Source organism: Corvus cornix, chromosome 10 (genome assembly GCF_000738735.6).
Source record: "Corvus cornix cornix isolate S_Up_H32 chromosome 10, ASM73873v5, whole genome shotgun sequence".
Classification (NCBI taxonomy): Eukaryota; Metazoa; Chordata; class Aves; order Passeriformes; family Corvidae; genus Corvus; species Corvus cornix.
The window spans coordinates 19,877,742-19,904,585 of record NC_046340.1 but is presented as its reverse complement, the minus strand read 5'-3'; the positions used below and the strand labels follow the sequence as shown (position 1 = coordinate 19,904,585).

Here is a 26,844-nt window from a genome sequence, read left to right as displayed (position 1 = left end):
GTCACAACACGGGGGAGGCTCCGCTGCCTCCCTCACCATCCACGGGATGTGCCCTTACCCCTCCCTGCTCCCACCCCGAACACCCAGAGCCTGTTTGCCCTGATAGAAGTTTTATTACAGAATTTTAATGGCACTGCAGGAGTAAGATAATTCATTAGAGCCTTAAAACCCAGCCTGAAAAATAGATATTTGCCAGATCTCATTAACCCCCTGGCTGCGGGTCTGGTCTGGAAGCAGGAAACTAGTTTCTCTTCAGTAAGAAAATATATGTTGCTAAATGAAAAATATACAGTTAGAAGAGTTACTGGCTCGCAAGCTGCTCGTCTGGGGGTGACACCTCTACCAGCTCCAGCATGTGGAACGAGGGGTCGCTCACGTGGAAAAGAGGAGGAGGTATAGTGTATATAAAAAAAAAAAAAAACCAAAAAAAGGCAAAATTCAGGTTTGTTTGCTCGGTCCAATTAAGAAATGGCCTTGGCTTCGGGCAGGAACGCTTCCCAGTACTTCACCAGCTGCAGGGAGGAGAGGGAGAGAGTCAGGGGCCTTCAGGATGGAGCTGCAGTGGGGGGTCATGCTTGAGAGGTTCACAAGCTCGGCCTGAACTTGGAGGTAAAACCACATCAGGGACCACTCACCTGCTGCTGAGAGTTCAACAACGTCTCAAGGTATTTCGTGACGTGGTTTCTGAAGTCCTTAGATTTCTCTCTCTGCAACAGATGGGCATGAGGCTGGACCAACCACCAAAACCCTCCAGATTTTGGGAGGGGGAAGGAGAAACCACCGGGATTTTCCTGTTCCTCCTGGGGTCCCACGAGGAGACCAGCACAAGGGACACAGAGGATCTCTGCCCACCCACCTTCCTTTTAACGGAGCCCCTGTGGGGAAGCCCCCTCTCAGCCAAAAGTCCTCAGTGATGCCCCAGCTCCCACAGGTTGGGATTTAGGGATGCTGCTGTGCCAGGAGCAGGGGCAGGAGGCCCGGTCAGCCCCAAGGCGCCGAGGGCTGCCCTAAACGTACCTCAAACCGTATCACTTCCTTGCGGATGACGGCAGAAATGCGCTCAAAGTCCCTTTCGTACTGTGTCACCCGGGACTCCCACTGCGGAGACAGGAAGTGCACTGTTTCGGGGCAGGGGAAGGAACTCCTGCCCCCTTCTCCACGGGGGTTTGGAGCCACGACTGTACATGGGAGAGGTGTTACCAGAGCAGAGCCTGGTGCTTCCAGCCCTTTTCACCACCTTGGCATGGAAGCCACGGCAGGTGGGACCACGAGCGGCCCCTCCTGCAGCTTCGCTCAAGGCTGGCTAAGCCCTTGGTGCAACTTGGCCACAAGACACCCGTCCCTCCCGCCCAGGAGGTGCTCCCTGGCCCAGAAGGTTCCTTCCCCAGCCCAGAAGGTTCCTTCCCCAGCCCAGAAGGTCCCCCACTGGAGCACGGAGGGCAGGAGCAGAGCAGAGACCCCACGCTCCATTCCCTACCTCCGAGATCTCATCCTTGGCCTGCTGCAGCTTGTCAGGTTTGTTGGCCCACAGCAGCCTGGCTTCCATCTCCCTCTTCTTCTGGAGCATGGTCTGGGCATCCTGCCACCGCTGCCAGGTCTTCATGCGCTGGTCGAAGGCTCCCTGGAGGGCAGGAGGGGCAGAGTCGAGCTCTGCGTTACCGCTGCACCAAGCGGCTCCAAGGGGCTCTCCTGACAAGGGGACACTGGGGGTCCTGGACCAAAGCTGAGCCAGAACAGACATTGGGTCCTGCTCTGGAGCATCCCATAAGGACCAGTGCACCAAGGATATGGTGCTCTGGCCTCTGAGGCAGGGTGTGTTTGGGGCAGGAAGGGGTCAGCCTGCCAGACTCGCTGCTCCCATGGGTTGCTTCTTCCCAGTGCACCAGATGGGCTGTGTGGATTTGATGCCCAAGTTCAGGAGCATCAGGACTCAGGCTCTGTCCCAGCAGGCACTTGGCAGGTCTGTTTTCACCACCTGCATCACAGGTTACCAGCTCACAGCTTCAGCCTTCACCTCTGGAAGGGCTGGGGTCATTAACTTGCTCCTCATCCTCTCTGGAGAACAGCAGCACAGCCAGGCCTCGCCTACAACCATCTTCCAACCTAAGCAGTGCACACCTGGACAACCAGCAAGTTTTCCCTCTGCCTGAAGAGGCCATGCCCTGTGTGCCCTCTGCCATGTCCTGTGCTTGAGTCTGGAAGATCTCCTGGCATCCCTAAGCCTAAGATGGGTACAAGGAGCAAGAGCAAAGGACTCCTTACCCTTACAACCGAGAGCAGGCGGATGTAGTCCCCCAGGAGCTCAGCCAGGAGGAAGAAGTCGTTGTTAGCCTGTTCATGGTGCAGCTGCTCGATCTTCTCCTCCACCTCAGCCAGCTGGGACAACGCCCGGGATAGGGCCGTGTTGTCCTCCGAGCTTCCCAGCATGGCCAGACTCTTGGCAAACTGGGCTGTGTTCAGTGCCAGCTCTGGGGAACGGGATGAGGGTCAGGAGATGGGCCTGGCTGCACCAGGTGCTCCCCAGCACAGAGATCAGCCCAGGCAGCTGCCTTTCCACAGCTCCAGGAGATATCAGCTGGAAGAGCCAGCACTGGCTCAGTCCGAGCCAGCAGCTTCCAGCCACGAGGAGAAGGGGAGCAGCCGAGTGGGAGGACAGGCAGGGCTTTGCAGAAGTCAGTCAAAACATCCAGAGGAAGGAAAACATTTCCACTCCCAGAGGATGTCTCAGAAGGAATAAATAAGGTCAGCTCTGCTCAGGCTTGCTACAGAGCCTTCATTCCCATGAGGACAGGCTGAGGGAATTGGGATTGATCAGCTTGGAGAAAAGAAGGCTCCAGGGAGAGCTCAGAGCCCCTTCCAGTGCCTAAAGGGGCTCCAGGAGAGCTGGAGAGGGACTGGGGACAAGGCATGGAGGGACAGGACCCAGGGAATGGCTTCCCACTGCCAGAGGGCAGGGCTGGATGGGATATTGGGAAGGAATTGTTCCCTGTGAGGGTGGGGAGACCCTGGCACAGGATGCCCAGAGCAGCGGTGGCTGCCCCTGGATCCCTGGCAGTGCCCAAGGCCAGGTTGGACGGGGCTTGGAGCACCTTGGGCTAGTGGAAGGTGTCCCTGCCCATGGCGGCAGGGGTTGGAAAAAGATGGACTTTAAGGTCCCTTTAGCCCCAAGCCATCCTGGGATTCTATGATCCCACAGGACACAGGTTCCCTTCCACGCTACCACCCCAAGCTTGTGGAGCTGGACAGAACTGGGGTGACCATTTTACATCTGTCTCTCAGGAGGAAGGGACAGACACAGAGAGTCCTTCATAGCACTGTCCCACCTCCTTGGAAGTGTCCCTGGGACACGTGGCCCTGGTGTCCCGCCGGGCACGGCGCAGGTGCGGCCGTCCCCGCGCTCACCTTTGCGGTGGTTCACCAGCGTCTCCACCACGGCGTGCAGCTTCCGCAGCCGCTGGTCCTCGCACTCCACCTCCTGCAGCTTCTCCTCGAACCACTGCAGCGGGGAAAGCCAGAGCTGATTCCCACAGGTGGGGTTTTCTCTGCACCCAAAGCCGGAGCAGGGGAGAGCACAGGGCTCCGGAGCAAGGGCAGGGACAGCCCAGAGGTGCCCCGACACTTACGATGTCCGATTCGTTCATCTTGATGGTCATTTTACTGACAGCATCCGTGGCCTTGTTGAACATCTTCATTATTCCTGCTCCACTCAAGGTCTGGGTGCCTACGGCTCTTGGGAGCTGGAAAGGAATGGAAAAGTTTGCTTTGCCATAGGAGATGGAGCCAGGCTGGGAGAGCTGGAGGTGTTCACCTGGAGAAGGGAAGGCTCCAGGGAGAGCTCAGAGCCCCTTGCAGGGCCTAAAGGGGCCCCAGGAGAGCTGGAGAGGGACTGGGGACAAGGGCCTGCAGTACCAGACAAAGGGAAACGGCTTCCCACTGCCAGAGGGCAGGATTAGATGGGATATTGGGAAGAACTACTTTCCTGTGAGGGTAGGGAGGCCCTGGCACAGGCTGCCCAGAGAAGCTGTGGCTGCTCCATCCCTGGAAGTGTTCCAGGCCAAACTGGATGAGGTTTGGAGCAACCTGGTGTAGCAGAAGGTGTTCCTGTCCATGGCAGGGGGTGGAACGAGATAGGCTTTAAAGTCCCTTCCAGCCCGAGCCATTCCATGACTCTGTTTTGCCCATGAGGCAACTGCTGAGTGATCTCTCCTTGCCCTTACATTGACCCATGAGCCTTTTGCTTATTTTCTCCCTCCCATCCAGAGGAGGGGATGGTTTAGCAGCTTTGGTGGGCACCTGGAGTCAACACCAGTTCCCACTCCCATTCCCACTCTTAGAGGGTTCTGCCACTTCCCGCTGCCTGCCCCACTAACTGCTCAAGTACCACTTCCTTCAGCACTTCAAGGACACCTTACTCCACACCACTCACCTCCTCCTTCTCCAAGAACTCCCTGACATCCGGGTCCTGCAGCATGGTTGGATGGCTGACCACTCTCCGTAGGTACCTGTGGGAGAAACAACTCCAGGAGTTACTTTGGCTGTAGCAAAGCTGGCTCTGAGCCATCACAGCAACATCACAGCTTGGTATTTACTCCAGAACAGCAGCTGGAAAGCTGGAAATCAAAGCCAACCACTGTTCTAATTCACCCACCAGTTCTCCTACCTCCCTGGGCAATTTGGTGATGCCACCATGAAGACCAGACCTGCCAGACCTCTCTGAGGTCCCTCACTCAGTTCAGGGACAGCCAGTGGGGTCGTACCTCTCTAGAGCAGCCCGACGTTTTTCTAGGAACTCTGCAGAGGAGGAATCTTCTTTCCCAACTTTCACTTTGGTCATGCCTAGCACAGAAGGAAGATGTGATTAATGAGCTGCTCTAAACTCCACACGCAAGATAAAGTGGTTTATTACAGACTATCAAGGTGACAGCGGAGGAGAGGAATCTTACAACAGGAATTAGACTTTGGAAATTTGAAATCTGCTTATACCCAAGGAACTGACATGCAGGAAAGAGGCAAAACAATGGGCTGGACTCAAGTGAACAGCAATTCAGTGACACCCCAGAGGTTTTACTCTTCACCAAGCAGGTGTGGAGGCTGTGAACTCCATCAAGGATTTAAGTCCAGAGCTCCAAGTATGGAGCCAAAGCTTTGTCTGTGCCACAAAACCCAGATTATTTTCCCTGGCTGCTCTGCAGCTTCCCTGTCAGCTCTGAGACTGCTGCAGGCCTGTCCTCAGGCTCAGAGCTCACCATCAGAAGGACCCACGAGAGCTGTGAAGGACCAGCACTGGAGCTGTGCAGCTCCTCACTCACCTATGAGGCTCTTCTCAGGCGGCGGAGGGACAATGAACCCATTCTGGGCGTGCTTCTCCGACAGCTTCTCATAGAGCCCCAGGAAGTCACTGAACCTCCTTTTGACTGAGAACTGCTTGCTCCTGAACATCGGCATGCTGGTCTGGGGGAGAGATGACACTTGGGTCACACTCCCCCAGCAAAGCCTGGCCCTGCCAGCTCTGCCTGCTGGCACCTCTGGGGTGAAGTGGGACAGCACCAGCTCTGCAAGAGGTGACCAGTGAACAGAGCAAGTTTTGGCCCAGGTTTTCCAGAGTTTCCCTCCCAGCTGGGTTCTCCTTGGAGCCAGCAGCAGCATTAATGGCACTAAATAACAAGCAGCTGCTCCTGCAGCCATGGGCTGCTTAGTAAAGCCTGCCCGCTGCCTAATCCCATCATCCCTGCTCCACATGGGAACAGGGACACACCCCTCACATCACCTAAGGACTACAGGGGCCACCAGTGCTTCGGACTGAGTTTGCAGAGCAGGAATTAAGGATAACAAGTCCTCTAGTCTCTTCTTCAGACCACAGGGTGCCTGTAGCCCAGCAGCCATAGTACAGGCAGCTGGATCAACTTTCCAGAGCCCAGAGCAGGACTCCAAAGCACTCCAGGAGCTGCATTTCTCATGGAAACTGAGGGGAACAGGTCCTGACATGAATGCAATCACAGCAGCAGCTCTGCAGCGAGTGCTGAGCTCAGGTCAGCTCAATCTGATGCCGGCACTGGCACAGAACCTTCAGCAGCAGCCCCGGCTCAGGGACTCTCCCAATGGATCTCATTCCTGCTGCTCCCTCCAATGCTGAGCATCCCTACCAGCCAGGACTGCAAAGAGCTAACTGGTTGTCTCCTTTCAAAGAGATCCCAACCCTATTCCTCAGTGAGGCTCATCCTTTGTGGATTATAACTCCTGAATCCACAGAACAAGGCATTCAGGCCTCCTGTTTATTTAGGTCACTGCTGGCTTGGCTAAGGGTAGACAGTCCAGCTGCCTTTAAGCATGGAAAAATAATGGAGAATTGGACACAGAGGGGTTAGACATACCTGTGTTGACACTTTGTAGGCTACATAGGCATTCATGCCATCCCCTGTGGAAAACAGAAACGAGGTGTTGGGGATCACAACATCAGCACTTTCCACTATTCCCTGAACACAAAGCACAAGGCTCCTGACCTTTTCCTACCTCAGTGATCCTGATTTTGGGTCTGATGGAGCATGGATCCTCCTGCAGAACCAGAGGCAGCATCCCGCTGCGTGGCCCTGGACTCCTGCCCAGCAGCCACTTCCCAACCTGCTTATCCCTCCCCAGGCTTCCTACGGGAGCCAGCGCTGACAATCAGGCGCTTGTTGCGCCAGCAGCGTCTGGGCTGGCTCCACACATCTGCTCAGACCCCAACAATTCGGAGGCTGTGGGGCACATGAAACAGTCTATTCACGGGATGCAAGTCAGGCTGGATGGGGCTGGATCCTGGAACACCACAGGCAGTTTGCTCCAGCTCACACAGAAATCCCCTTGTTCACCTGGCAGTTCATCTGCAGGGCATCCTCCGAGCTCTGGTGCTACCCCTAAGATACGTCTGATTTACATCTCCCAGCTCCAGAGATCACGAGGCATGGAGTGGGAACAAGCTGCCACTCGTGAGGCTGCTCTGCTGGCTGGGATCAGATGTCATCTTGGGTTTTCTGCACCCCAGGAACTTCCACGTGGCTGGTCATGACAATCTGACCCCACTTTCAGTAGACAGAAACCCTCTTGCTTCTCATTTTGAAGCCAGAGTAGCTCTTCTGGCAAGCACAGCTTCCAGGGAATGTGCCAGAGCATGGAATAATGCACTTAGTTTCAGGTCAAGGGAATTTTGCCTACCCTGTGCCAGCTCCACACAGGGCAGTGCTGGTCACCACAGTGTCAGGCACCAAGAATCCCAAAAACCCAGCTCCGGGCTTTCCAGAACCTGCCTCTGCCTTGCTTCTTCTCACCCTGGGCTTTGTGCAGCATCATTTCTTTAGGATGCTGGAGGAAGCCTTGGACACTGCTCCGGGATCAGGTTTGTGCTTAGAGATAGGCCAGAGCTGCAGGGCCAAGTCTGGCTCCTCTAACCCTGTTCACCGTGCAGAACAGTAACTCACCAACTTTCTCCGGGTCACTCACTCCCACAGTCAGGTCAAATTTGTCTTCCCGCTCCTCTTCTTCCAGCTGTTTGGAGACAGCACACAGGGACAGCAAGTCAAAGCCAGGAAACCAGGGTTCAACCCCCCCAAACCATTACAGTGAGCTTGTCCCCCTGCCAGGGCAACTCTAGCACCTCAGTCTGGCCAGGGCCATTCTATAAAGCCTTCCAGCTTCTCATCGTGTCCAGGCAAGGATCCCAAACTGGTTTGTTGCTCCTACCCCACTATCTGCCCAGACTGATGCATAAACTGCTCAGCCCCAAGATGAAACTGCAGAGCTCCAATTCGCAGCTTGGACCCTGAGGACCAGATCCACCACTGTTACAGCTCTGGAAGCAATCTGGACCTTCACACGAGCAGGAAGGCCACCAAGCTGACCTGAGCCCCACTCCAGTGGTATCAGTCTCAGATGGATGGCCCGAGATACAAATCAGGGCATTCAATAAGGCAATTACGTATTAATGACATCATTTAAGATTCATGGACACATTCCTGCCAAAGACAGTTTGAAACCCGCAGGACAATTTGGAAGAGCAATGCTCACCTCCTCATAGCTCTTTGAAAGGTTTCTAGAAGAACTTGCAGCTACATCTAATGAGGGTGAAGGATTGGATGCTTTGGCCACCTCCTTTTTCTGGTTGTTCTGAGTGTTGTCAAGGGACAGCTCCACAGTGGCATCTGTCAAGAGAAGTTTGCAAGGGTCAGCCTCTCTCTTGGGGTTTCTGGAAAGGCAATTGCAATATTCTCTGGTTCATGGGATCTGGGGAGTAACAGCAGTCTTAATTAGCAAAGAAATCCATAGGGAGGACACCTGTAAGCACTGGGAAGAGCACAACAAAGCATCGGCACTGCAGTAAGAGCATTTGATTGATCCTGCTGGAGAACATTATGTTAATCCAATGAACTTCTTATGCCAGAAGGAGCCAGGCATCACCTCTCGCTGATCACCTCCTTGCTGTGTGCTAGAGGAGCTGCACCCTGCAGCAGCTAAAGCCAAGGTGGATTTTACCTGGCACACAGGCTAGCCTGGGAGGAAGGCTCCTTCCTGGGCCACTTCTCCACCTGGAGGATGTAAAAACTTCCACCTCTTAGCAGATGTATCCAGAATCGACTCTCATCCCACCATGCCAGGGCTGGGGAATGTCTGACCCTCCTCATTTTCCCCTGCTGAGGGGGGTTGTGTTTCCTGTTCCTTGGGAACAGCCAGGTCTCTACTAGAGACGCTTCCTTCACTGGCACAGAGTCAGGAGAAGGTGGAGAAGGAAAATCCTTCACCCCTGAGGAGACACTCACCACCTCAGGGCTTAAGACAACAAAAGCAACCCCCATTTTAATCCTCTTCAGCTCCCAAACAGTTAGTCCTGTGGCAGGATTATCCCAGAGACCTGGAGGAGGCTGCTCCGACCTTCCCAAATACAACACCAGAGCAAGCAGACTTGAACATGAGTTTGAGATAAGGACTTATGACCTGCTTTTGGTTATGGATATTTTAGGACTACCACTCCAGGCCTGGAGCTGAGAGAGGCCCAGCACACACAGACTCACCTGCAAATAGGTCCTGATCGTCCTGCTCCACATGAACCCCGTTCTCTTTGGAGGAGCTGCTCACAGGGAGAGGAGATTCTGCTTTGGGGGCTGGGGAATTGCTCTGTGAGAGGATTAAAAGGACAAAGACACAAGGTCATTTACACTGAGAGATAGAGGAGCAAACATGTCACCCTCCTCATCACCCCACCCTGTGCCTTTCCACCCACCCTTCAGCATCACGCTCTCTGCCACTTTTAAGGACAACAAGTGTCACAGCAAACTCCAGAGCCAGTTTCCACCCAGAAAGGACCATCCTGGCTGCTGGGAGCAGGCTTGGGGACAAGGGGACAGCCCACCCGAGAGCTTTTATGCCAACCAGTCCTCCCCACCAGAAGGCAGAGCTGCTTTGGCATTCCCGTTATGGATGCCTGCATCCCAAATCATCCCTCATTTTGCAGGCAGACAGATATTCCAAGGAAGAAGGGGACAGCAAGTGCTATTCTGTAGGTCCCAGCAGAGAACAGAGCAGGTCTTTGATGGGCAGTAAATGGAGCTCTATTAGAGACTCTGAACCAACAGCTCCTTGGCACTCTCTCCAGCAAGGAAGCACCATCGGATCCCGTCGCTCCTGAAGGAGTGAAGCTGTGCTGAGGCAGCTCTTCTTGGAGGTGGGCTCGCGTCTTTGGGTGGTAAAAACAAAACAGCCATCGAAACACTCACTTGATGGCGAGACCTCCTGTATTTTAGGATGTTTTCCTAGAGGAGGGACTGCTCCCAGCTTGGATCAGAGCAGTCAAAGGCACGAGCTCTGCTTGTCAGTGATGGAGAGCAGGGAGCAGAGACCCTCCATGCCAAACATCCCCCCAGACCCCCAGGGTCCTTCAGACTAGTGTCCAAGCCAACAAGAGGACTGCTACCAGTGGTGACCTATGAGTAAAGGGCTCACACAGCTCCTCTGCTCCCCCAGGAAATCTTCAGGCTCATAGAGAACCCCATCACGCATGGACAAAGTGGTTTTCTACCACAACTGCTTCCCAGTTTCCCTTAGATTTAGTTCCTCAGACATGAAAACACCACACCCTGTTCCTACTTCTCCATCTGCTGCCACAGAGGAGCCGTGGCCTCGTTAGATCAGCCCATGACGTGACACCAGCCGTCCCTGGGGCCGGATGCAGCACCCCCTAACATCACATGTGCGGGAAGAGGTCCCGCCATGCCAGCCTGACGCTCGCCACGGGGAAGCAGAACTTGTTTGGGAAGAGCTGATCCTTGGGGCCATCCCTAGAAAGGGCCATGGTCACACAGGAACCCAACCTCTGTCAACAGACAGGTGAGGTCCAGCTCGGTTCTGTTCAGGTCTGACCCAAATGCTTCCTTGCTGGCGATGCCCAGGTGTGGCTGAGCCACCTGAAGGCCGGCAGCCGGGCGGATCTGCCTCCCTTGCTTCCCAGAAAGTGTTTTCCTAACTTTCAAGGGCAGAGACAAGCAAAGCCACCAGGTCACAAGAACAGCCAAGTATCAGCTATGACAGCGGCTTCCACAACAATACCAAGCACCTGATAAGCTGCTGTGGCTCACCAGCCTCCCCTTCCAGCACAGGGACGCGTGATTCCTGTGAAATCCCACGGCACTTGGTGGGCCACAAACCATCGAGCCACCTACGACATCCTCCAGTTTGTCACCAAAGAAAGATCCTGAGAAGTTCCAGACCATCTCCATGACCTGGTGCCTGCCATAGGTACCAGCACCTTCCTCTTGCAAGGCCCAGGGTTGAACTTCCCCAGGTTTCCAAACATACAACCCAGCTGCTGCTTTGCCCAGAGCAGTGGGAGAGTTTCACCTTCACAATGTCACAATCTATCCACATTCCCCTAAATCTACCTTTTTCCCTGCTACAAAGCCACTGGAAACACAAGCACAGCTCACAGACACCAGGCAGGAGCTGCACCAGAAGCAGGGCAGAGACAGCTCCGGCTTTGTGTCAGTGGCAGGAGAAGCGTGGCCAGGCCATTCCCAGCAGGTTCATTTGGTCATGGCCACAACCTCCTGCTCGAGGCCTCCCTAGGCTGGAAAACTGCAGAATGTTCCTGGAAAACTTCCTGCCACAGACACCAACTCCTCCTGCGCTGCCAGCTGGATCAGGCAGGCTGGAAAAAGTCTGGGTGAGGTGGGCAAAGGCTCCCAGAGCTCAGGGAATCAAGCCCACCGCATTCCAGCCTCCAGGCTGCTGGAAGAGCTTCTGCAGCCCCTCTAGCTGAGATCCTCGCTCCATGAAGACACTGATCCCAAGGACCAGAGGCCAGCGGCTGACTAGGGAGGGATTCAGCTTAGGAAAGCACCAGTCGGTGTTTTAACTCCCCTCCTGCCTGCTGGTCAGTGCCTGGAGCAAACCTGGGACAATGCCAGCACAAGTTAATGCCAACAGCCTTCAGCAACCTGGACTTCCTGCACAGGAGGCTGTTGGAAACAAGGAAAGACACTGACACCCTTCACACCTCCACCTTCAGCATGGATTTGTGCAGCAGCACCTGGATTGCTGAACAAGTACCACCCCACTGCAGCCCAGCACAAAGTACTAGCGAGCAGGGGACACTGGATGCCTCCTGTCACCTCACGCCTCACACCACCCTCAGTCTCAAACTGAAAAGATTTCATGGCATGGCAGTCACGCCAGAACCCTCTGGATGTTGAGGGGACCAGAGCTGATGATGCTGGGGGAAGGCAGATGGGGCTTCTCCCCCCCACAAGCTGCACAGCAAAGAGGCTGAGCTGTGGCTGCCACTGTAGGATGATCGTGAGGGGCCCTGAAGCCCACCTCGTTCCGCCACCTGCCACGGGCAGGGACACCTTCCACCAGAGCAGGCTGCTCCAAGCCCCATCCAACCCGGCCTTAGGCGGTAGTTCTGCAGGAATGGAGAGGTTACAACCCCGGGGAAAGGGGGAGCAGCCGAGCACAAGCCTTTTCTTAATCCCACAGCCACGGGAGCCGCTCTGTGACCCCCACCCGGCCCCGCGGCTCCCTCTCCGCAGCCCCCCAACGAGGTTCCCCCTGAAGGGACAGGAGTCCAGAGGCATCGCCCCTCCCTTTATTCTGGGGGATTTGGGGGTGTTCCCCACTATTTTCACCAAGCCCGGAGGACGCCCCGGGCAATCCCTAGCACACGGGCCCGGCCCCGCAGCGCCCCCGGGGCGGCGCGCAGCCCGCGGCCGCACTCACGCTGCCAGTGAAGATGTCCTCGCCCTCCGAGTCGCTGTCGGGGGCCCCCGGCCCGCAGGGCTCGGGGAACGGCGGCGGGCGGCGCTCGGCCGGGGAGGGCGAGCGGGACCCGCGGCCGCCGCCCGACGCCATCGCCGCCGCTTCCGCCCGCGCCGCCCCGCCGGAAGCGCCCGCCGCGCCTTCACCCGCGGGGCGGGGCCTCGGCCGCGGGCGGGCTTCGGATTGGACAGTGCCTCTCCCCGCCCCGCCCCCGCCGGCAGCGACAGCCAATGAGCGCCGCCGCTTCCAGGCGTCGCGCTGTCACCACGGAAACGGGGTGTACCGGCCGTACCATTGTGCCGGCGGAGAGGGGAGCGTGTCCCCTCCCCCCGGGAGAAGTGGGTGAGCCCAGGGCGCCGTGTCCCCTCAGCGCCCGACTGAGGTGGCCGCGGTCCCTCGCAGCCCGGGGGCTGAGCCCGTGTCCTCTCGATATCCCGCGGAGTGGTCCCTTCCCCCAGTAAAACATCCCAGGATGAGCTACATAACCTGTAGATGTCCCGGAATGAATCCCATACAACCTCCAAGGCACCGCAGAATGAGCCCTATACCACTCCAGACATCCCAGGATGAGCCACATCCCCCCCACTAAGATGTTCCAGGATAAGTCCCAGACCCTGACGATGTCACAGGATGAACCCCACACATTCACCAAGACATCCCAGGATGAGACCCACACCCCTCAAAACATCTCAGGATAAGTCCTATATCACCCAAACCATCCCAGGATATGCCTCATACCCTGGAGGTGGACCAGGATAAGCCCTATAAACCCCCAGAACATCCCAGGATGAGCCCTATACCCTGAAGATGCCCCAGGATAAATCCCACACAACCTCCAAGACATCCCAGGATGAGCCCTATAACCCCCAGAAAATCTCAGGATGAGCCTCATACTCCCCCCAAGACATCGCAGGGTAAGTCACGTACCTTGAAGATATCTCAGGATTAACCCTATACAATCTCCAATACACCCCAAGATGACTGCCATACCCCTCAAGACTTCTCAGGATAAATCCTATACCACCTAAAACATCCCAGAATAAGCCTCATACCCTAGAGATGCCCCAGGATGAACCCCATACACCCACCAAGACCTCCCATGATGAGCCCTATAACCCCAAGACACCCCAGAAGGAGCCTCATAACCTGAAAAGGCCCCAGGATGAGCCCTATAATGCCCCTAACCATCTCAGGATAAGCCCTATACCCTTGAGACACCCCAAGATTTCCTCCATACTACCACAAAACATCCCAGGATGAGCCCCATACACACCCCCCAAGACATCCCAGGATAAGCTCTATACCCTCCAAGATATCCCAGGATGAGACACACCTTGAGGGTGTTCCAGGATGAACCCCATACAACACCCAAGACATTCCCTGGATGAGCTCCATCCACCCCAAAACATCCCACACCCCATGACAGTGACGCCCCACCCATGGTCATGGGTCACCACCATCCTGTGGGGCCAATGACCCTCTCAGGGGCGCACCAGGAGGAGCTGGGCTGGGCAGCAGGACAGGTAGAGAGCCAGGTGAGACACCCTGGACTTCCATCAGCTCTGGATCAAGGGAGAACATCCAGCTGCAGGTGAATGATCTGGGGGGGGTCCCTGACCTGCAAGACACCACTCAGCTGGATTCATTCCTGGCTGCTGGCCGTGGAGAGGGTCTGTGTCTCCAGATGGGAAGCACCAGGTGCTGCGGGCCCCTTGGCTGTGGGAGAGTAACAAAGAGATGGGTTTTCCTTCTTTTCCCTCAGCTGTCTCCTGTAATGAAGCCACAAAATCCAGCAGAGATCTCCACCTTCCACGCTAGAGAACTTGGTCTAGTACATGGCTGCAGCCAGGTCACGCTTTCATCCTTCAGCCACTCTGGCTCCCAGGCAAGGAGCAAACAGAAAACAGAACATGGCTTATCCTTATCTGAAGGACTTGCCGGTATCCTCCCCAATTCCTGCTATCAATGAGCAGCTGCTACTTCCCTCCTGCCTGAAATTCTCCCTGGGATTTGTAACAGCAAGGTTTGTTCTTTCACTGGCAGGTGAGAGCCCACGCTGGAATCCTCCCAGATCACCTCAGTGGGTTTGGAACTAGCGGTTCACCCCATGGAGAAGCTGCCAGTGTCACTCTTTTGAAGAGGATGGCTAGCAATGAACACAACTATCCCAGAAAACTCCCTCAGGATAAAGCATGAGGAGCACACACATCCTTTAAGATGAGCAGGAGAGGCAGCAGGAGGAAATACAGCTGCCAGAAGGAGCAGGAGGTCCTGCCAGCTGGACTTTGCACTCTGAAGCAGAGAAAACTGAGCTGCCTTGACAGGCAGTGGAGATAAATCCCACCCCACCCCTCATCACAGCCTTACTCTCTGTAAATTCTCCCTTTGGCCCCTGAAGGATGCCCTTTTAAAGGAATTTCATCCACTCAGGCTTGGAGCTTGGGCAGTCTGAGGATGAGACACCTTTCTGCTGCAAACCCCTTTTGAATGAACACCAGGCTTTGGGTGTCAGGTTTAGACCTCTGGCTGGGTGGAGGTGGCCTGGTCCCAGCTGTCCCACAGGAGTAGGGGAAATCCCACCACAAAACCGGGCAGGAGCTACAAAGATTCCCACAGTGGGAGCGGACATTGCACCCACTCAGCCTCAGATACAAAAGTGAAGATCAGTTTGGGGTAGTCAGAATTGCTCAGAAAGATGGCTCAGGGTACTTCATTGTGAGCATAGCTGGACAACTTCAGACTGAATAGCTTTTGGGAGCTCATCAGAGACAGGAGGTGCTTTATTACCCTCCCACATATGTTTAAGACCCCCCCACCCCACCCTGCCACCATATCCTTCCCATGTGCTGCCAGATGCCTGTACAAATCTTTACTGCCCTATCAGGACAAGCTCTGACTTATCTTCCCCCCCACACCTCTTCTTTTCCAGCCCATTCCCCTCCCTGGCTGCTCAGGCGTGTGGGAGCTCTGATCCCCTTTCCAAGCACTCCTTTCTCTCCTCCTCGATGCTCTGAGCATCCCTCCCCTTCTTCTCCTTGCTCTTTACCAGATCCCCATCCCAGGCCAGGGGTCTCCATGCTTGTGTGACCACTGTGCATCCAACCATAAGCTACCGCCAGGAGCGAGAGTAGCTCATTAATCAGCTTTTTATTTTACTTCAAATGCTGTACAGAATGTGCTGTAGACAAAATCCCCCACCCCACCCAGGTGCTCCCAGCGCCCCTGTGCCCTGCCTCGCCCCCGCCGTGACCCAGCACCCACCACTGCCAGGGGCGAGGCCAAAATAAGTTACACCCACCCACCCCTGTGCTCCCGGGCACCGGGACAGGGCGGCACCAGCCCCGCCGCTGCCCGTGTCACCCAGAGTGCCCCGCACCAGGGTAAGCGTTCACTTCCAAAGCCACGGCATCGGGCCCTGCCCGTTCCCGGCACCGCCAGCTCCGGACCCCATCCCCAGCTCCCAGGGCTCAGCATAACACGTCAGCCTCCGTGGGCAGTGGGGAGCACCTGGAGGGAAAGGATGAGGTTGGAGCATCAAGTTGCTGACCTGTCCCAAAGAACTGGGAGCAAAGGCACCAGGAGCAGCTCAGCCCAGTAGAGGTCTGGAGATAATTCCAAGGCGGGATGGAAGCAGTGAGCCCCCAGTGCTGTCTGCTCCTCGCCCGAGGGATCCCCAGGAGAGGCAGGGAGCCATTCCAGGCAGTACTTACTCCCCCATCTTGGCTGCCAGGTGGTGGACAGTCTGCTTGTCCAGGTAGCGACAGAAGAGCAAGACAAGGTTGCTGGGCAAGAAGAGAGGCTCTGCCAGCGAGGCCGTAGGCAGCCGCGACAGCTCCCGAGACACCAGGTACACCGTGTCCATCCTGAGGGCACCAGCACAGGGGGTGAGCACCCCATGGAGCGGTGACAAACCCCCCAGGCTCACACAGTCCCTCACCATGCCTCGAAGTCCCCTCTGCATGGCTTCAGTGGTGCACGTAAGGACAGCAGCCTCTCTCCATGGCTCAGCAGGGAGTAGAGCAAGGAGATGCCAAACTGCAGGAAAGCACCAGGAGTGTCACAGCCAGCAGCAGTGGCACCCCCAGGGACACAGTGAGGCTCAGGGCCACATACCTGGTTCTTCAAGGCCATGGTGAGGGGAAGCTCTGAAAACTCAGGTAGAGGCCGGGTCAGCTCCTGCAGGAGCTCGATGAGTTTGCTGAAGGTCATCCCACCCACCACCTCATTCAACGGGCTGTAGAGCAGGGAGAGAGACTGGGCAGGGCAGAGGGGAGAGCAGGAATCTGAGATGCTGTGACCTGTCACAGGTACAGCTCCCAGCACTTGGTGGGGAGGGTCAGTGCCACTAGGACTGCTGGCGACCTTCTCCTCCCCAAGGATAGGAAGAGGCTCCTGTCTCACGCTAACCCCACTAGACAGGATCCCCCTCATTGCCCAGGGTGCCCCCTGGCCCAGCAAGAACAGAGGAGGAGGGAGACAGCCTGGGCCATCCCTGCCCTGGCTGGAGGTACTTGCCTCATCCAGCATGTCCTTCTTCATGAGGAAGGGCAGGTGGTGGGTGATGGTCAGCAGGATCTTCTCCCTTTGCTCTTGGGTCAGGTGGGGCAGCAGCCGGGCCACAAGCTTCTTGCCCTTGCGCACACACAGCAGTTGCAGGAATTCATCTTCTGCCTCCCTGAGAACAAAGGCTCCATTGGCACAGATCCCAAGGGACCTGGAGCATCTCTGTCCATCCAAAAGGACCAGCATCAGCTCCACTGGAGGACAAGGTTCACAGGCAGGGTCAGCATAGGCTGCAGTGACACATGGAGGGAAGGACCCAACCCTCCCATGACCCAGACCTGCTAATCAATGAGCATCTCAGATCCACGAGGACCAGAACATGCTGCCTGCTCCCCTCTCCCCACGGCACAGACTCACTCTTCACTGCTGCAAGCCCTGATTTTCAAAACTTGGTAGATACTGTCCACTTTTTGGCTCTTCTGCTCCTGCCTGGGGGGCTGTTGCTCCCCCAGGGCCAGGGACATTTTCTGTTGCACCTCCTCCACTTCCATCAGCTGCAGGAAGAGCTGGAGAAACAGTACAGGGTAAGGAGGAAGCTTGGAGCATCTTCTACCCACTGGCTATCCAGGACCCTGCCTAGGTAGATGTCCCCTTAGAGAAATCCCTGGATGAAAACAGAACACCTGGGCCATCCTGCCCAGCCCCAAATCACCACCCACTCACCTTCTCGATCCTGTGCAGCGCCCGCAGCCGGTAGGTCCCTGCAGCCTTTGGGAGGGGAGAAGGGAAGGCACAAGGGTTACAGCCATCCCCAGACACTGCCACCAGCCCAGTGCTGGGCCAGCTGCTACCTGGGGATCGGAGGTGGCTTCAGGACACAGAGCAGTCCCATGGGGAAATCACGGCCAGCTACAACTAGCCAGAGCCCGATCCCATCCCTTGGCTGGGCACAAGCTGCTGCTGCTGAGGTGGCACCTCCTCCAACTGTGTGCCCCATCCCACTGCTCAGGGCAGCTCCTAAAGCAGCACTCCTGGCAACTCAGGGCCCCAACCAGCCCAGCTTCTCTTCACCTACCTCCTCCTCCATGAGGGCATGGTGCACAGCATCGATGGCCCGGCGAGGGCTGTAGCAGGTAGACACCGTGACCTGGCCCAGCGAGCCAGCGATGCGCACCACTGCAGGAGAGGGGGAACATGGTGACACCACGTGCCAGAACTCCTTGCCCAGCCCCTCACCACCTGCCCCAGCCCCTCACCAGAGTCATAGGTCTCCACTTTTTGGATGAACGGCGTGACCAGCTTGGGGGGCTTGTTGCGCCTGCCTAGCAGCTCCTCCTCCGCCTGTTTACGCTCCAACCGGTGGTAGTAGGTCTGTAACAACAGGCAAAGCCAGGAGTTCCCTCCACCAGTCCTGGAGAGTTTCTCTGGCTCCCAAAGCCCCACCCTGAGGAGAACAAGCTGCAGGTGCTGCCAGCAGGAGCCCACCTGGTAGTAATAGTCATCATCCATGTTCTCACTCTGTAGCTGCATCATCTCCACCTTGATGACCCAGTCCTTCTCCTTGGAAGTCATCAGCCCAGCATAAGGGTCCACTTTACGAGACCACAGCTTCTTGGGGGAGACACTGGCACAGGAGAAGACCTCAGCCCACTGGGACCACCCAGAGCCCCCCTGCATCCCACAGCACCCCACAGACCCCCATACCTCTGTGCCTGCCTGCCCTGCTGCTGCATTAGGATGCGCTGGTGCTGGGGGTGCAGCTGGGTCATGTGGCTGGGTGGGCTGCAGGGGACACCAAACAGGGGTCAAGGGGGGTTTTGGAACACCCCCAGAATGAGGTGGCCCCCAGCTGCTTTGTAGGGCCCCTCCAGTCCCACCCCAACACCCCACTCCTGCTACCTGAGGTTCAGCTGGCCCATGGCTGAGGGGCTGAAGAAGAGAGCAGGGTCCAAAGAGGAAGACACAGACCCAAAGTGCATGCCCAGGGGCCGCGGTGGGCTGCCCACGGTGGGGGACCCGGGCTGGAAAGGGGTCGGAGGTGCATACCCTGCAGTCTGAGAGCAAGAGAGGAGATCAAGGGTCTGAGCCTTCCCATCTGAGCATCCCAGAGGGGTCAGCCAGCTCTGTGCTGGCCTCTGGCTTCCATCCCTCAGGCAAAGTGCTACCCCCAGATACTGCCACTCTCCCTATCCCCTGCCACTCCAGGGCCACCTCAGTGGCTCAAAGCCCACCACATTACCTGGTTGGGAGTGAAGAGTGGAGGGGGTCTGCAAGCTGGCAGGAAGGGCCGAGGAGAGCATGGGGAGCGAGGAGACATCAGGGGTGCCTGCTACAGAACAGGAGACAGGAGGTGTCACTGGGACAAGCCTGTCCTCGAGGCTGCACCTCCAGGGAGGGGAGGCAAAGAAAGAAGGGATGCAAGAGCCCCCCCCCAACCTGTTACCTGCTGGAGAAAGCACCGGGGGAAAGGCTTGGGGGACATCAGTCTTAAGTCAGGGTGCTTAAGCCGGGGAGAGCCCCCATAGCCCCTCTGCACAGGAGAGCCAAGGAAGTCAAGGGCCATATTGGTGGATGGTGGGGGTCTCTCCATGACCTGGAGGACGGCTTTATCCTACGGGGAGGAGGCAGCAGCAGGTGGGAACGGGGCACAGCTGGGAACAGTTTAGTTCCCTCAGTAACAGGCAGCTCACCAAAACCTTTGGTCATTGCTCAACCAGGACCATGCACCAGCTGAGCTCCCACTCTGGTAGTGTGGAGCAGCTGGGACGCATGGCAACACCCAGTCACCCCAAACTCAACAACTTTGCCTTCAAACCCAGGCTCTGCTTTGGGTGGGCACCCATGACACATCTGTGCACCTTCAGAGCCATTTGGAGATGCCCCAGTTGTCCCAAATTCCTGTGTGACCCTTGTCCTAGAGTAGTGGGAATCCCTTGGCCGCTCCCTGAAGGCCTGGCTGGGGGTACCCACCTCCAGCATGAAGTGACGTGGGATACTGCCAGGGCAGGAGCCCCATGCCGTGGGATCCATCGCCAGCTGGAAAACAGGGAGATGGTTGGCATGAGGCAAGTGAACAGGGGGAGAGGGCAGGGGACACCACAGGGGCCACTCAGCCTTATCACCAAATGGGAGGGGACATTTTTACCGTGTCCTCCTTGCTAAACTCTCCCCAGCAAGTACCAATCCTACTGTCCAGCACTGCCGAGTCCTGGCTCTGCAAGGAAAGGGGAGTTAAAGATCTACCTCCCTCCCCCAGTGCCCTCTGTGGGGCAGGAGCCACAGGTGTGGGGATGGAGGGGGAGCAGCAGGACCCCCCCCTCTGCTCACACATCACCTCCAGCGTGGGTTTGCTCCGCACAGCTCTCATCACTGCTGGGTCTCCCAGCTCGTTGGGCTCCTCAAAGCACTCCTGCTCTTCCTCCTGTTCCTCAGTCCCCAGCTCCTCTACCTCTTCCTCCAACTGAGAGTTAACCTGCTCCACCTCTGGCTCTATCCCACCTTCCTCCTGGGGCTCTCCCAGCTCCTCTAGTTGCTCAGCTGTTCTTCCAGTCGCCTCTGCCAATGCTTTGGCCACCTCAGGGCTTATCTCCGGTGGCACCAGGAGTTTTGGGACATCCTCCTCTGTAGAGTCTCGGTCTTGGAGGGGGGAAGGAGAGTACAGCAGGGTGAGTGAATGCTTGGGCAGTGCCCACCAGGGTGTCTGCTCCCCCCACTGGTTGCTGGCAGGTCTCTCCAACACCGGGGCTCCCCTGAGGTCTTACCTAACCCAAAAGTCATCTCGTTGTATAGGTCGAGCTCCTCATCCTCATCTTCCAGCAGAATCGCATCTTCCACCAGCAGGAAATCCTCAAGAATCTGGATTTGGAAGCAGCAGAGTCCTCGCTAAGGGAGAGGTAACCCTAACATGCTCCCAAAGTGGGGGGCATCCAACCTCTTCCGCACTCTACTGGTGGTGCCAGGCAGCCCACAGGGCTCACAGATGGAAAAGGTAAAATTGGGAGCCAGCGGCACTGCTAGCGAGGGCAGGACCCGCAGGCTCAACCCGCGGAAGCTGCCGGCACCAGCGAATGCCGGCACGGAACGGCACCAGCGCGGCTGGGCTGAGACACCATGAGGCTTCGGAGTGAACACCCGCTACGAGGGCATGAGCGGCACGCGAGCACAAGGCAGGGAAGAGTATCCCACCAGCACCTCCAGGGCAGCGTCTGCTCCGGGACCGACCGTTCCGGGGAGCGCCAGCTCCGGAGAACGAGCACCGCGGAGCGAGCGGGACGCCAGGAGGCGGCAGCGGGCAGGGTGTAGCGGAGCAGGGCAGGCACTCACTATGCGCTCGCCGCCCTCCGCCATCCCGCGGTGCCGCCTCCGCCTCCTCCCGCTCACCCACCCTCCGTCCGTCCCGGGTCCCTCTACGGGGCCACGCTGCCCCCGCCGCCCCTTTTACGGGCCGCCCCCGCCGCCCCGGCATGCGCCTGCCGTACAGCATGGCGGCTCCCAGCGGCGCCCTGCGCCTGCGCACTCGGCTCGCCGTGCCCCCGCGCTCGGACCCCCCGCAGCCAGGGAGTGAGGATGAGGAGGGTCAGTGACCCCACCCGCGGCTCTCGGAGCACAGAACACCCCAGCCCGGCTCTCCCCACTGCTCGGGTCGCTCCTTGACTGCCATGGTGTTCTCAGAGCTGATATCCTTCTGAGGAGTTATGGAAAAGTGGTGGGATGTGGTCTGTCGGGATGGAATATTCTCGTAGATGACATCGGGCACAGGTGACAACACTAACGCTGTAAATTTCTACATCTCACAAAGCATAGTGGACTGCCCTTATCCCCTTGAATACCAGGAGCACCTTGGTCACGTCACTTACTCCCAAATAATTCTCCCAGTATTCTGTTAATAAAAGCAGAAATATCCCAAAAGTGGAAGATTTGGCTACTCTAACCAATTCATTGTGGCTTTTTAAAAACATCCTTTGGAAGAGTTGTGCTTCTCTTTACAGGGAAATTCTGACAGGTGGTGGGTTACAGCAGAGTCATTGGCAGGGATTCACATCCCAAAGGGCACGGAAAGGATCCATGTCCTGCCATCCTCTCCGCAAGCCGAGGGCAGAGCCCACTTGGGCAGAGCCCACTTGGGCAGAGCCAGATTCGCCCGTGGGTCAGCTGGACCGGGGTGGTGACTCCCGATGTGGTGACCCTGTAGCAACTCCGCCACCGATGGAGCACTCAGGGATTATTTCTGCCAGAGCCCTGAGATCCCTGATAAGGCTCTGGCCACAGCTGCATCTGTTTATCTCACCCTGGAAAAACACTGCGTGTTTTCAGCTGCGTGCCCGGCACCACTCTCTGGGCAGCCAGCAAACCCAGCAGGAGCTGGGCCAGTGGGAACTGATAACAGTGTTTTCAGGGTTTTCCTTTGTTTGGCCTCTCCCGATTTACCTGCTGCCTTTGGGATGTTCTCCGTACATGCTTTGTTAACTTAATTTGGGTTTTAACGAGTTGTATTAAGAAAGCAGGTCCTAAAGGGACTCAGTGTTTTTGTACTTACACCGTGCTGCTGTTTTCTCCCCACTAGTAGTGACTTTCCTTTCTTTTCCCTTTATTTTCCTTCCAAGCAGCATTACTGGGACATTCAGTGGCGTTCCCAGCCTAGCTGGGTTTTGGTGCTCACAGTTCTTCTGGAGGAGGCACCAGAAAACCTGGCTTTTTGGTGTTGGAATTCTCATGTTTTATGTCAGGGAGTCTGTGCTATGCTCAAACAACAGCCCACAGCTACTGGAATGAGACGTTCCACACAGGTTTTTAAAGAGGTTCATAAAGGAAGGTGGACAGCTTGCTCCACCATAGGCTGTTAGTGTAATACTGCCCCTGGATGCAAAACCTTCAGCAAGAGGTGGCTTTTACCCCCATTTAGGTTGGAAAAGCTCTTTGTGACCATCAAGTCAAATCATTCCTCCGGCACTGCCAAGGCCACCACTAACCCATATCCCCAAGTTCCACATCCACATGGCTTTTAAATCCCTTTAGGGATGGGGACTCCACTACTGCCCTGGCAGCCTGGGGCAAGGCTGGACAGCCCTTTCAGAGAAGAAATTTTCCCTAAGATCCAACTTAAACCTCCCCTGGTGCTACTTGAAGCTGTTTCCTCTTGTCCTGTCCTTTGTTCCCTGGGAGCAGAGCCCAACCCCACCTGGCTGCACCCTCCTGTCAGGGAGTTACAGAGAAAGAAGGTTCCCCCGAGCCTCCTTTTCTCCAAATCGAGTGCCCCCCAGCTCCCTCAGCTGCTCCTGGCGCTCCAGCCCCTTCCCCAGCTCCGTTCCCATCCCTGGACATGCTCCAGCCCCTCACAGTGTCCTTCTTGTGGTGGAGGGTGCGGCCGCAGCAGTGCCCAGCACAGGGGACGGGCGCTGGTCCAAACCAGGTGCCGTTGCCACCTGGGCTGACGTCCAGCCGCTGTTGCCCGACGCGCCGCGGTCTCTACCCGGGTCTCTCCCCTCACTCAGCGGAAAACCGAAAGCGAAAGCGCCGCTCTGGCTCGCACAACCCCGGAGCTCCCGTTCTGCCCTGAGACTGATGATGCGGCTGACGCTCCGCGCCGCGATTGGGGGTGGCTCCGGAGGGTATAAAAGGCGGAGCGCGGGCAGGGGTGGGACATTCCGGGAAACGGCGGCACTGCGAGCAGCGAGGATGGCGCGGGGGGTGCTGGCGCTCGGCGTGCTGGCGCTGCTGGCGCTGCTCGGCCTGGGGGCGGCCGCTGGTGAGTGCCTGGGGTGGCGCGGAGGGTTCTGACGGGGTTAAGGGCTGCGGGCTTCCGGCGGGTCCGGGTCACTGTGCCCGGGGGGGTGGGCGAGCGTTGGCATCGAGGCGATGCCCACCGCAGCCCCGTTTCTCACGCGTCCTCTCCCCTCTCTCCAGAGGCGCCGAAGGTCGAAGTCTACGCCCGTTCCCGCGCCGAGGAGGGAAAGCAGAACACCCTGCACTGCTTCGTCACCGGCTTTCACCCACCCAAGATTGACATCGAGCTCCTGAAGAACGGGGAGCCCATTTCCGGCGTCATGTACGGGGACTTGTCCTTCAACGAGAAGTGGCAGTTCCAGCGCCTGGTCTATGTGCCCTTCACCCCCACAAGGGGTGACACCTTCGCTTGCAGGGTGGCGCATTCCACTATGACGGAGCCACGGATTTACCGATGGGGTACGCTGTGCCTTCCTCCTGCATGCTGGAGCTCGCTCCTTTATATCCATGCTGTCTCTGTTCCTTCTCCTGGGAAGCAGGATGTTGTAACGGAGTGGGGTTTGAAGGTCTTGTGTTAGAGATGGAAAATTAATTTGGTTTTAGCTGAAAAGTCTGTTATATGTACCTATGAAGGATTCAGGGGGGACACGCGTTGGTGTTAATTCATAGGGATTTGGTGATGCCATGTCGTGTGATCTCTGCCTTGGTGAACTTACCTAGAAGGTGATGGGTCATGCAGTGAATTTTGGCTTTATGTTGTGTGAATATAAAGAAGGATGCAGCCGTCGGGGCTGATGGTGGTGACCCAGCCTCAGCTACCACTGAGGGCAGCTCTCTGGTTACCGCACTGGGGCTGTTTCTGGGGGGGAACCTTGTGGGGACAGGGGAGAGGGGGTGCCCTCTGCCCCCAAGTCTAACGCTCTGCCCTTTTTTCCTGCAGAACCAGACTTCTGAGCCGTGTCTGGGATAATCCGTGGTGCTGTGTGCCATGCTGGTAAGGGAAACATAGACCCATTTCTGTAGGGGGGGAGGGTTTGAAAAGCTGGGGAACAGAAGCAACCACACCCAAAAAGTAGATCGTATTAGTGCTGATTTGGGCCACAGAACTCTCCCCACGCAAACTTTCTGCCCACTGTTTTGGTCTGGTTTTGGCCGTCCCTTGCCTACAAGAGTCATTTGCTCCAAAAAAAGGAGAACTTTGGAGAAAACCTTCCGTGCATGTCGTTTCTGTGTCAGCTAGATACTGCAGAGAGTTGTCGCAGGTCCCTTAAAGCCTCCTCAGGCCTTGCAGTGCTGTTTCCTGTCAGGGGAGGAGGAGGAAGTTGCTGTACCAGAGATCCCCGTGCCTCAGGCTGGTTAACCCTGTGGCAGGGCGGCTCCATGAGGCACAAACCAGAAACATTTCGGGGTTAATTCAGTGGTGTCTAGGAGTCTGAGGGCGCCAAGTTCTTCAAACTGTCCGCATGTAACTGATCTGGAGTTAGCAACAGGGAAATTCTAGTTTAACACTTGATAGGGAAAAGAAACTCTGTGGCCTAGCTGATGTCACCCTGGTTGAAACATCTTAGTTACATGCCCTGTTAGAGGATAATGATTAACTGTGCCTGGGACAAACCTTGACAGGACCTTATGTGAAATGCCCCAGTTCCTGCAGAGCTCTAAGAAGTTGTATACAGTCACTCATCTGGTTTGTCACTCATCTTTGGGCAGTGGGGTTGTGAACCTGGCCCCAAGGCAGGGTTTGGAATGTGCTGTGCCCATGCAGCACCATGGCTTCAGTTGGTGGGACATCGTCACCTGTGGTGAGGGATGCCAAGTCTGGCTGCAGGTGGGATGTGGGTGACTTCACTGTGGTCTGGGAACAAGGATTTACTGAGCTGGCATGGAAAGAGTTGAGAGCAGGACAAGGTCCCTGGGGTGGAGAACAAGGATCCTCTTGACTTGTTGAACTCTGAACTCCACCAAGGAGGAGACAAAAAAGCAGTTTCTGCAGGATTTTTACTTGAATCTCACTGGAAGGTGGTTCTGCAGGGGTGCTGCAGTCAGAATGCTCTGAGGAAACTGGTTTTTAGTCCTAAAATAATTAGAGTTGAAGGTGTCACTAGAGTGACTGATGTCAATCCACTCTCTCCATGCAGGTCTGAGAAAATCTGCTTGCAAGTCAAAGTCTTCTCAAGCTTCTGTCCATTCTTCATCATATCCACAAGAATGATCAACTTCCATTCAGAAATTCACTAATAAGCCTTGTTAAATCTCACTTAGCCACAGCGTCAAGGGAGCTCTGCAGGCTTTTTGAGCATGTAGCTATAAATGCTCACATTACTGCTTAAAAAACAATGGTAGCTCTTCACTGCTCCAAATTTTGCAGGATGTTTATACTTTGATAAACTGCTAGTCCTTAACATGTTTCTTCAGAGTAACTTGACAGCCCAAGCTGATTTCACAGGCTCTGATGGGTTGTGGGCAGATACGTAGCCTTGGGGGCATGATGGTCAGTTGTGCTTTTTTATCCCACTGAGAAGATGCAAGAGCGCTTTTCCATCAATAAAAAGAAAATTAAAGGCTTTTTGCTGATGTGGTATCTGCCTGGCTGGAGGCTCCTGTGTGGCTCTGAAGGGAAGGCACAAGGTTTAAAAAAGGGATTAAGAACCTTGGGGGCACAGAAGGAGTGATGGCAGGGAATGGTGCCCACTCCAAGGGGGAGAGCTCCAGCTGATGCATCTTGGAGTGTGTGGTGTAAAGCTGAGCCTGGGGGAAGCAGATGTGTGTGTTGGTGAGTATCAGTTCTGGTTTTCTCTCTGTGCCTGACCCCATGGAGAAGCGCAGTTGGAGCCAGTCCTCTGTTGTACCATGGGGGATTGATGACACTACCTAAACCCAATACTACTCCCATCAGCTCACTCTTATTTTATGAAGAAATCAGAATGATCACTTGCGGAATACTGAATCAAAATGGATTTAACCAGGCTCACATGTATGGGATCAAGGGTTCCTGGTGACTCAGGGGATCCCATGTCTCTTCTAGGGTATATTCAGATTTTTGAGGGATATTATCTTGTTCCGTAGCTATTTTCATTATAACCAATTTTTTTTTGTTAGGGATTAGGAAAATCCAGGCTGTTGCAGTTCCAACACCCATGTGGGACGTTGCTGAGGGGCAGGGCCCCATTATGGGGATCCCTTTGGGTTCATCAGAGGGGTGTTCAAGGGCAGGACAGGTGGCAGGGTGGTTGTGCACAGTGCCCATCACTCAGCATAGAACAGCAGGACACACCACACAGCTCTGCCTGCAGCACCAGATGCACTCTGGGGACTGGGCAGCCCCAGCAGGGGTCCCTG

The 26,844-nt window shown here is 56.2% G+C and overlaps 3 protein-coding genes across 3 annotated transcripts; 1 reads left to right on the top strand and 2 right to left on the bottom strand.

Moving 5' to 3' along the window:
• Nucleotides 1-93: 93 nt before the first annotated feature.
• SNX1 (sorting nexin 1) lies at nucleotides 94-12,388 on the bottom strand. Its single transcript, XM_039557859.1, has 15 exons — nucleotides 12,241-12,388; nucleotides 9,042-9,144; nucleotides 8,041-8,174; nucleotides 7,455-7,521; nucleotides 6,372-6,415; nucleotides 5,310-5,451; nucleotides 4,758-4,836; nucleotides 4,427-4,502; nucleotides 3,624-3,737; nucleotides 3,403-3,496; nucleotides 2,263-2,468; nucleotides 1,478-1,621; nucleotides 1,018-1,098; nucleotides 636-707; nucleotides 94-512 (listed from the first exon to the last, which is right to left on the bottom strand). Exons 1-15 carry the CDS (start codon nucleotides 12,370-12,372, stop codon nucleotides 462-464), a joined length of 1,539 nt encoding a protein of 512 aa, XP_039413793.1. The 5' UTR covers nucleotides 12,373-12,388; the 3' UTR covers nucleotides 94-461.
• A 3,147-nt stretch (nucleotides 12,389-15,535) lies between these two features.
• PATL2 (PAT1 homolog 2) lies at nucleotides 15,536-21,265 on the bottom strand. Its single transcript, XM_010412402.4, is given in 20 exon segments — nucleotides 15,536-15,786; nucleotides 15,990-16,142; nucleotides 16,217-16,314; nucleotides 16,393-16,533; nucleotides 16,795-16,954; nucleotides 17,200-17,348; nucleotides 17,506-17,550; nucleotides 17,858-17,958; nucleotides 18,039-18,153; nucleotides 18,268-18,406; nucleotides 18,487-18,564; nucleotides 18,682-18,836; nucleotides 19,022-19,111; nucleotides 19,226-19,393; nucleotides 19,753-19,818; nucleotides 19,928-19,996; nucleotides 20,117-20,418; nucleotides 20,544-20,637; nucleotides 21,106-21,177; nucleotides 21,179-21,265. Coding segments are annotated over 20 exon segments (2,322 nt in total). The 3' UTR covers nucleotides 15,536-15,746.
• Nucleotides 21,266-23,415: 2,150 nt separating this feature from the next.
• On the top strand, nucleotides 23,416-26,074 carry B2M (beta-2-microglobulin). Its single transcript, XM_010412404.3, has 4 exons — nucleotides 23,416-23,527; nucleotides 23,686-23,964; nucleotides 24,446-24,499; nucleotides 25,644-26,074. The coding sequence occupies exons 1-3, from the start codon at nucleotides 23,458-23,460 to the stop codon at nucleotides 24,457-24,459; spliced, it is 363 nt and encodes a 120-aa protein (XP_010410706.2). The 5' UTR covers nucleotides 23,416-23,457; the 3' UTR covers nucleotides 24,460-24,499; nucleotides 25,644-26,074.
• Nucleotides 26,075-26,844: the final 770 nt, after the last annotated feature.

Excerpts from the sequence above, each read along its gene's own strand:
- SNX1 (XM_039557859.1), bottom strand. The coding sequence starts at position 12,372 with ATGGCGTCGGGCGGCGGCCGCGGGTCCCGCTCGCCCTCCCCGGCCGAG. Across the intron at positions 1,622-2,262 it reads GCCTGCTCTCGGTTGTAAGG|GGAGCCTTCGACCAGCGCAT; the intron begins GTAAGGAGTCCT and ends CCTGCCCTCCAG. Across the intron at positions 1,099-1,477 it reads CCAAGGATGAGATCTCGGAG|TGGGAGTCCCGGGTGACACA; the intron begins GTAGGGAATGGA and ends CTGTCTCCGCAG.
- B2M (XM_010412404.3), top strand. The coding sequence starts at position 23,458 with ATGGCGCGGGGGGTGCTGGCGCTCGGCGTGCTGGCGCTGCTGGCGCTG. Across the intron at positions 23,528-23,685 it reads CGGCCTGGGGGCGGCCGCTG|AGGCGCCGAAGGTCGAAGTC; the intron begins GTGAGTGCCTGG and ends CCCTCTCTCCAG.